At 44.1% G+C, this 10,000-nt stretch overlaps 1 protein-coding gene across 1 annotated transcript in view; it reads right to left on the bottom strand.

The window, feature by feature from the left end:
• Positions 1-10,000, bottom strand: part of dennd6aa (DENN/MADD domain containing 6Aa) — a 33,845-nt gene that overhangs the window by 10,800 nt on the left and 13,045 nt on the right. The window contains exons 4-9 of the mRNA XM_027167748.2: positions 6,021-6,133; positions 5,756-5,836; positions 2,998-3,103; positions 1,684-1,763; positions 1,529-1,588; positions 878-933 (exon numbers count right to left, since the gene is read on the bottom strand). Of these exons, the coding sequence (XP_027023549.1) occupies positions 878-933; positions 1,529-1,588; positions 1,684-1,763; positions 2,998-3,103; positions 5,756-5,836; positions 6,021-6,133 (496 nt within the window). The remainder of the gene's footprint in view (positions 1-877; positions 934-1,528; positions 1,589-1,683; positions 1,764-2,997; positions 3,104-5,755; positions 5,837-6,020; positions 6,134-10,000) is intronic.

The following is a 10,000-nucleotide window of genomic DNA, read 5'->3' as shown; positions in this document are numbered from 1 at the left end:
CTGGTGGACAGTTTTCAGTGTTTGAAGGCAGCCAAAGAAAGTTCCTGGGAATTTCCCACCACCAGGGAATCAATCCTGAGAAGAAACTAGATGCAGGTTTTCCGTGTATTATGAGAGATGATGGGTGGAGACGACTAACGCTACAGACTCAAAGGGAAGCTTCAGAATGAAGTTACATCTTTAGTACAGACTTTTGCTGTATTAACTGCTAATGAGGTTTTAACTTGCCCTGTTCTGTCGAGGACAATCTGACTGACACGCTGCAGAACGACATCATCAGAACACTACGAGCATGTGGAGCAGGACTTAAACTGGGTCTCAGACCTCCATGACAGCTTTCATTTAATCCTTTACCTAACAGGAAATCTGGCTTTTCTGACATGCACATGTTCACTTGGGGTTATCTAACTGTAAGGCATCAACATTTTTACAATGAGTTGCACAGAAACACGTGTTGACACACTGTTCAAGTTGATTTTCCTATAAAACTGCTAATAAAAAAACAGAACCTCCAGGTTACTCAGAATAACTAACAGACAACAAGTTGTTGTCTCTCTCTCTCTCTCTCTCTCATGCCGGACGTGCCACAGCAACCAGACACAAGCAGTGTGTAAACACCACAGTCAAGGAAAGAAAGCTCATTTCCTGTACTTTCAGCAACTAGCACCAGATGGCAGCATGAGCGATTTCTCACTGACCCTTATTTGTGATCATAAATGACTGTGAAAACCGTTAACATAATACAACACATCAGCGCTTCCTTAGCAAAAATCCGATCTAATACACATTTATAGTGTAGCGTTATAAATCCTAAGGTATGTTAATGCATCCTGAGTCATATGTCAGTGTAAACATGCATGAAAAATAGAGGCTTTACCTGAAGAGATCCACTTCGTGGATGGTAGGAAGTACAACAGACACGAGAGAGTCGCTCTGTAAAAGATAACAGTTGATAACTAGAATGTACATTTCCGGAAGAAAACGTGAATGGTGCTTGCACTTGGCAGGTTCTCCTCATCGTGCTGAGTGTTTTGATATATTACATGTCCATGTTGTGCTAACTTTTTGATTTCGCTTATTTTGGGGGCGGGGCTACATGTGATGTCACGTGAATACCCGGTGCGGTGCCAATACTTTTGGACAAAATTTGCTACTGAAATAAAACTTTGTCCAGAGTAAGGTCCTTAGGGAGCTGGTAGAGTTTGGTGTAAATCGAAAACTTGCCGAGTTATAAACCTCCAAAATTTATAATGGAAGTCTATAATTAAAAAACCGTAAGCCATTTTGAGCTTCCGTACCGGGAATTTAGGAATTCCGATCGCTTAAAAAAGTCATAGCACACCTCTGCTCAATGAGACGGTCAATCTGACACCTCATTCATGGGTCTAAGACAAAAGCTGCGGGACAAGTTATGCGCCGAAATTTTGTCCGGCACAATAACAAGAATGTTGCTTTGCAAGCACCATTAATTGAACACACACAGAACTCCATGCGAGTTTAACATCACGACATGCACTTTTCATCTTACCGAAGCGGACTGCACAAGCTGCGAGGTGCCTGGCTTGTCGTAACACGTCGGTATACGCAGCTGAGGGAAAAAAAACGACAACACGCTAATGTTAATGAATTCCTGTACAACAACTAGTCATCAGAGATTAAACTAAAAGTGAACGATGCACTTACCTTCATGACGATGCCCATGATCGGAAGAGATAAGATCTTGCCTGGATACGGTGTTGGCCAACGGTCAATGTCATTGCAAGCTATAAAGTCATAAATAAAGATATACTTATATATAGTAAAGGTAAAAGAGAGCAGATACATTTCTACTTAAACCTCTTGATGATAACTGACGTTTACTTAAAGGTGCGGTCTCCGTTGTTTGAGAAATGCTTCAGAAAACCGAGTCGGGCCGCCAAAAAAACCCAAAAAAACAAAAAAACACAAAACTAACGTGTAGCCAATGAGCAGAAAGGGGCGGGTCTTGTCAATGTGTGTGGAGAGTGTTCAGTGCGCATGTGTGACATTAGCAGAAAGCGGTTTTAGCATTGACATGGAGGATAAAAACAAAGTAAGAAAGAGAAGAAAGACTTACGATAAGGCAAGAAGTAGGACGTGTTAATATAGGATCAGCTTTCCAGTGCTGGAGAGAACTGAAGGAGCAGGAAGTTGGCCACATATTCACAGGTTGGAGTTTCCCGAGTCAATAACTCCTGAGCTAAACGCTGTTACTACACAAATAACACCTCTTTTCTATCGTAGTAATGTAGAGAGGCAGCTACAACCGCGTTTTGTGTAGTAACAGCGTTTAGCTCAGGAGTTATTGACTCGGGAAACTCCGACCTGTGAATATGTGGCCAACTTTACTTAAGACGCCGAGGCGCTTTTGTCCTTCTCGATAGGTGAGTAACGTTGGTTTTGCTTTGTTACACAGAACTAATATATGCCTTTGTCCTTTACATCATTATCCTTGTGTGTCATTTTTGCTTGTTTGTTTATCTGCAATCGTATTGTTCTTCCCTTCAGCTATGATAGACACATTTTTCCATTAGTTGCCTGGGTTACGTATGTATGTGTGGGCGGAGCTGTCAATCGAGGGGTGAGACCCATTTGGGTTAGGGGCGTGTTTGTTTTGGTGATTTCAAATGTCAGCATTGGCTTTAAAACATCAGAGACCGCACCTTTAATCATAGACGACTAATATATAATAATGCAAATCTCTGGGACTGGGATTACACAGACTACATGAATGTTCAAAGAAACTTGCATTGTTTTTTCTTTCCAAAATTACAGCAGACTTTGAGCAGATGTCGTGAGAGGTGTCGTGTGACATCGTCGGAAAAAAACTGAAGTTAATGAATCCATATTTATAGCTGGACACCTGTTTGACGTTTAGAAATCATATAATTTTCCCTTTCACTCTGAGCAGGTTTATGATGTGTAGGAAGGCCGAGTGTCCTGTCGAGGTAAGCGGCAATCGTTCCAACATTTACTCACCGGCTTCTAAACACGGCTCCTGTTTCTCAAAATATTCCGGGGCGATGAGTTTCAGAAGTGAGTGGAAGAAGGTGACGTAAGGAAGCTTGCTGATGAGAACCAAAGACTGAGACACAAAATGTATAACAAAAAAGAGAAATGATCAAACATTCTGATAACTGACCTGAAATTATACTTTGTTAACAAGTAAGAAACTAGCAACAATCGAACACTCTGGTGGGGTGTGTGTGTACGTGTGTGTATGTGTGTCTTTTTAAGTACTCACACACACACGCGCACTCACACACACGCGTACTCACAGACACACACACGCACAGACACACACACGCACTCACAGACACGCACTCACAGACACACACGCACTCACAGACACACACACGCACTCACAGACACACACATGCACTCACAGACACACACACGCACAGACACACGCACTCACAGACATGCACGCACAGACACACACATGCATAATACTACATACCTAATAAAATGTGGTCTCAAGGGGAAAAATCATGTGATTTAACAGACTTGCATTCGGTCAACATTTAAAAGTTATTTTGCCCTTAAATGTGTAAATATTATGAACAGACAGAGACACTGGTGTGGTGTAACCTGATAAAACATGTTTACTTTGTTTAAATGGTATCTTTAAAAGCGAGCAAGGACGGTTGACACGGAGGCAGCGAGATCTCAGCGACGGCAAGATCCTGTGAACTGTGAGTAAACAAATCTACTCAGGAGCCCGAAGCTCAGATAAGAAGTTACACAAAAGTGTCACATGAGAAAGCACCTCGATTTGGCAAGAACTGAGTACAGGGACGTCACGTACTAAAACTAAACTAGCTGAAAATCCCTATTTATTGCAGGACAGCAACAGGTGCGTCATTTGTCCAGAATAATGTGTGTAATAAAGCAGTCGAGTGAATTCATGTCTTATGAGAACCTTCAGGAGAATCCCAGCAGTTGTAGTTTCTTTCTCTGTGCACCACCGCTACGTTAGACATAACATCCACTTACAAAGCCTCGGAGCTCACGTAGTCTGAAAGCAAATCACTATTTAACCAAAAGACTGATAGGAGTAACAGAATCCAATAGCTCCACCACACCGTGTGCTCCCTCGTGCCTTGGTGTTACTCAGTATTTTAGTATTTTTCAGTATTTTACAAGCGCTCCTTTCCAGGGTCGTCTTAATCAATACGACCGGCAGCGATGAGACATGGTGGCGTCGTGCTTGTGTGGAATGTGAAGACTTTGCTCTACGCACAGAACTGCACTGTGGATCTTGGCTTCAAGATAAAAAACTGGATTCTTAAGGGTTTGATGGGCAAAACTGTCAACAAACATATTTTAACGTGCCGGCTTACTGGGGTGTAATGCCCCTTTTCCACCGAGGCAGTTCGAGTGCTGGTTCGGAGCCAGAGCCTAATTCAGAACCAGTTCTTTCTGTTTCGACCGCCAAAGCAAAGGCTCTGAACCAGGAAAAGTGGTTCTTAAGTAGCACCAAAACGTTGCTGGTCTAGACTTAAGAACCGCTTGTGGTGGGAGCTGGGGGCGGGGCTACTGTTAGCGCATTTGTTAATGTACCTTAAGTTTACTAATGTTTAATACATTTTTACTTTACCTTGATATGATCAGTTATCAGCACACATGATAGTAGGTAGCTACATGCTAAGGCTAAATTTTTTTTCTGTATTAATGATAAAATAACTTTATGTACTTTATCGATTACAACCTCTGTTTATAAAGATTACACGGAGCTGCACGTACACGTTTTATTCGCCGCGTTTGGATGCCAATGTAGGTTCGCAAAGCCATGAGCATTAACAGTAAAGCAACATCCGCCATTGTTGTTGTGTTTGCCGCTGCTGTGCTAACGTTGCTGGGACACGTGACAAGTATACAGTGACGTCACACTCTCTAGCCGGTGGAAAGGCAAACCGGTTCTTAGAAGGTTCGCCAGTGGAACCAACTTTGAACCAGCACTAGCGCTAGCTCTGAACCAGCACCCGGTTCTTTCCGGTGGAAAAGGGGCATAAGAGTACTGGGGAGAAAAAAGGCCAAATGCTAGGTGCCTAATGAATCAAGAGCATTTTAAAAGACGTGTAAGCTGCATGAGCTTATAATGTCGAACACAAGCGACACGTGGGATTCACAGGGTTTTATGGCTAATGAGACTTTAGTCGCTTAGTGTATTTAGATTAGCTGTGTGTGTGTGTGTGTGTGTGTGAAGCTATAAGAAATAAAAGCTTTCTCTGATCTACATATTTATACCAGCTATATAGAAGCGTGTAATACACACACTTTACACAACAACTCGGAATTCTCAAACCTGATTGGTTAGAAAAGTCTGATTCATTCATTCGTTCAAAATATTATTCAAATAAGAATTTATTTATTTATTTTTTAAATTAAAATTGTCAATAAGATTTACATAACGAATGATTTTTTTTTTGCCTTTATTTCCATAAACCTTTATGGAAGAATTCTCCAGAGTCAGCGCGAGTCTTTAGACCGACGAGCTGACTTTTCCTCTCTTATTAACGTCAGGAGAGAAAGAGAGAGATGCCGTGATGTCGTGAACAGCTGCAAGAAGATGAACGACAACACGGACTAACTTGTTTTATGGATTTCAGCATTAAGAATAAAAGTTTAAGACTGAAAAATAAAAAAAATAAAAAGGATATAAACTTAAATGTTTACTAAACGTCTGTGTCGTGTAGAGTGGATACGAACGGTGCTGTGAATGTCTGTGGCTCACCTTCTGAAAATAGCCCCTCTTCAGTGTTTTATCTCGAACTTGCCTGAAGTAAACATAACCGTAGAAATGCCCCTGGTCTTTCTAAAAGGCAAAAAAAAAAAAATTATTTTAATAATACAGTATTGACTAATAATTATTATTAGTATTAATTATGAAACTGTTTGTGCTGTAAGTAATTAACACTAAACCATATGAAACTGGTGCATAAATAAAAAAACAATAAATATTTCGGCTGAAACGTTTCTTTCTTCCGAAGATTTCTAACCTTGAGGCAAACCGGTGCGTCTCTGTCGCAGTGGTCCAGAAAACATCTGAGCGACGACTTTCTGCCCGCCGCCTGCCGGAACCGGAAGCAAAACTGTGTGTCCCCTAAGCAGCCTGTTAACGGAAAGAGGAAAGGACAGAATCATCATCCAATCACCCGAAATCTCTGGGATTCTTCAGGCGTATTTAGAGAGTTTTCCATTTTCTTCCAGATCTTTTTTTTTTGGTGTGTAAAATAGGAAAGACTGCAGTTATTTGTGATGAACAGTCAAAACAGTACAGATCCTGCACGGGTTCTAATGTTTATCATATACATAAGGATAGTTTCTCATATGTTGCGTTTGCTTGAGTTCCTACAAGTTATTAAGGCGACGCGATCCCTCGTCTGGCTTCTTGCGCCTATATCCATGTTGGTCGTCGCTTGGACGGAGTCCTGGAGTTTCAGTCTCAAAACAACTGACCCTCACATCCAAAAGACTTCTATGCAGAACAGACATTATTGTGGGTTTAAAAATACAGATATTTTGTTCGATTTTCCACTTCTTATAAGTGGATCACGACAAAGAAATATGACATTTTATGCTTATTTGAATGCTTCTGGCATGAACTATAATTATTATGAAAATAATATTTTACAAAAGACTGAATACGGTTTTGCGGTTGGGGGGGGGGGGCACGGTGGCTTAGTGGGTAGCACGTTCGCCTCACACCTCCAGGGTCGGGGTTCGATTCCCGCCTCCGCCTTGTGTGTGGAGTTTGCATGTTCTCCCCGTGCCTCGGGGGTTTCCTCCGGGTACTCCGGTTTCCTCCCCCGGTCCAAAGACATGCATGGTAGGTTGAGTGGCATCTCTGGAAAATTGTCCGTAGTGTGTGAGTGTGTGTGCCCTGTGATGGGTTGGCACTCTGTCCAGGGTGTATCCTGCCTTGATGCCCGATGACGCCTGAGATAGGCACAGGCTCCCCGTGCCCCGAGAAGTTCGGACAAGCGGTAGAAAATGAGTGAGTGAGTGAGTGAGTGAATACGGTTTGATTTGATGTATTTTATGCACTAGACTTTATTCCACAGCACCAATAAAGCTGTGTTGCTGAGGAATGTCCAGGTCAGCTTAAAGCCGTTTCAGACTGCACTGTAGTGCAGAGCAGCTTGAACAAGTTCCCTGCCCTTCCTACACGATCAGTGAGCATCAGCTGGAGCAGGATGTGTTTTGGTGACAGAAGGTTAAACAAAAGATCCTGGTGCTACGTCAGCACTGTGTTTAGTGGGTGGAGATGCGGAAGAAAGGCTTATGCTGGCTATGAGCTGTGGGCTTGGGCGTGACCTTCTGACTGTGTGAGCCTCTGTTCGGAGAGGTCAAAGAGTGGACTGTGTGTGTGTGTGTGTGTGCACGCGTGTGTGTTACTCGGCTGTCTTATAGGGTGTGACGGATGGATTACCTCACCTTCCAAGTTAACTCTAACAACAAGGCCTATTCGATAGACAGATAGAGACAGACAGGCGGATGGACAAAGAGCGAGAAACAGACAGACGGACGGAAAGATAGATAGACAGACGAACGGAGAGAGACAGACAGACAGATAGATAGATAGACAGATGGATGGAAGGATAGACAGAGAGACAGATATGATGAGTTTCCCAAGAGTGAGTGAAAGAGAAAGTACATTCATAATTGTGAAGTCTGAGCGATCCTAAAGATTGCCCTCATTCACAGCACAAACTCCAGCTGTTTTTTTGTCCTTCTTTCGCTTTTTCATTCGATATAAATTCTTTCCTACTTAAGCAAACCTTTTCGGAAGCAGAAAACTAGAATAATCCCAGAGTCTTATACTTTAGTTGTTCCTCTTGGTTTTGCGCTAAGACACTGCAGATGCCTTGAGCACATGGGAATAAACTGCTTCCCTTCTGGCTGCACTCCGTGTGTCCCTCTCGAGTCTCCCATGCAAAGTGAGGAAAGGCAACGTGTTCCTGATGTACACATGCCAACAGAACCCGCTCAGACAGGCAGAACGGCCACGCGCGTCATTTAAACGTTACCCTGTGTATATACGCTGTGTTTCCCTCACCTACACAACGGCAGAGTCAGAGCTAACGGCTTCAGCAGGTCCTTCCGGTACCAGAGAACCTTCTCCTATCCAGGAATGTCAGAGAACATAAAAGCTCCCTTTTCTCGTCGACTTTAACACTTCTGTGATTTATGATGTGTTCAGATGCAGCACGCAGTGTTCAGGAATCACACTCAGGAGTTAAACAGAACAATCAACACTTTGGTTCTGCCGTTTGATTTCAACTGAAAGGAGAAAAGCAAGTCCGGAATGTTTTATAGAACCAAACCCGGATTGGGAATTTTCCAGAAATTCATGGACTTTTTTTTCTGCATACACAATTCAGGTTCTTCTGGAACACAAGCATTTATACTGCCATTCAATCACATGACACTTTAATTATTTGATACAATACTGCCATTAACACTAATTAAGGTAAATACCAACCCAATGACAATGTTTACCTTTTTTTTGGATATATAATTTGTTTACTGATCAGATTATTAAATCAAAGCTTTTGCAGCTTTCTGATGACAGAAATGACTGAAAAAAAAACAGCAAAGTGCTTTAAAAATCCTCTTTGATTCACGAGTGACAAACATGAGTCGAGCCATCAGGTAAGTCATGACATCTGTGTCAACACCGTGTAAAGAGCTGATCAGTAATTCAGTCCGTCTCACTGTTATTTCACTTCATCCTGCAGAAATGCTCAGGAGGAACTCAGACCAACTTGAACAGCAAAAACCCAGAAAGCCAAATAAGTGACTTGAATGATTCAACAATCAAACAGCTGATGTGGTACAACAGGATCTTTTTATTTCCGCTCTCTCACAACTCCAGTTCCATTAACTGCTGAAATTGAAAAAGAGGAAACCTCACTCGTTCTCACAGTCATGCACTCGCAGGATCGCTTCTCGCTCGCTCACTCCTCGTGTGCCCTCTCACGCTCACTCCTCGCTCACTCTCCTTGCTCGCCTCGCTCTCTCCTCCCTCTCTCCTCGATCAATCCTCGCTCGCGCTCACTCCTCGCTCGCGCTCACTCCTCGCTCGCGCTCTCTCCTCGCTCGCGCTCTCTCCTCGCTCGCGCTCTCTCCTTGCTCTCACCTTGCTCTCTCCTCGCTCGCGCTCACTCCTCGCTCGCCCTCTCTCATGCTCACTCCTCGCTTACTCGCCCTCTCCACGCTCACTCCTCGCTCACTCTCCTTGCTCGCCTCGCTCTCTCCTCCCTCTCTCCTCGATCACTCCTCGCTCGCGCTCACTCTTCGCTCGCGCTCACTCCTCGCTCGCGCTCACTCCACGCTCGCGCTCACTCCACGATCACTCCTCGCTCGCGCTCTCTCCTCGCTCGCGCTCACTCCTCGCTCGCGCTCACTCCTCGCTCGCGCTCACTCCACGCTCGCGCTCACTCCACGATCACTCCTCGCTCGCGCTCTCTCCTTGCTCTCTCCTCGCTCGCGCTCACTCCTCGCTCGCCCTCTCTCATGCTCACTCCTCGCTCGCGCTCACTCCTCGCTCGCCCTCTCTCATGCTCACTCCTCGCTTACTCGCCCTCTCCACGATCACTCCTTGCTCTCTCTCTCTCATGCTCACTCCTCGCTCACTCGCCCTCTCCTCAATCACTCCTTGTTCTCTCCTCAATCACTCCTCACTCTCTCCTCGCTCGCCCTCTCTCATGCTCACTCCTCGCTCACTCACCCTCTCCTCGATCACTCCTTGCTTTCTCCTCGATCACTCCTCGTACCTGCTCACGGTGAACAAACCTCGAACAAATAATTTTTCTCTTTAGGAAAATATTAGTCTCACACCAGCACACACACACACACACTAACACACACACACAAATGCTCTAGTATGCACACCGGCTCTCCTCTCACACACACACGCACACACTTCTGCTCCTTTGCCCCAAGCATTAAAAGCTGTGTGTAAGGAGCAGGTGAT

This window comes from Tachysurus fulvidraco, chromosome 2 (genome assembly GCF_022655615.1).
Source record: "Tachysurus fulvidraco isolate hzauxx_2018 chromosome 2, HZAU_PFXX_2.0, whole genome shotgun sequence".
NCBI lineage: Eukaryota > Metazoa > Chordata > Actinopteri > Siluriformes > Bagridae > Tachysurus > Tachysurus fulvidraco.
Note: the sequence above shows the minus strand (reverse complement) of the source record. Positions and strands in the feature narration are given on the sequence as shown.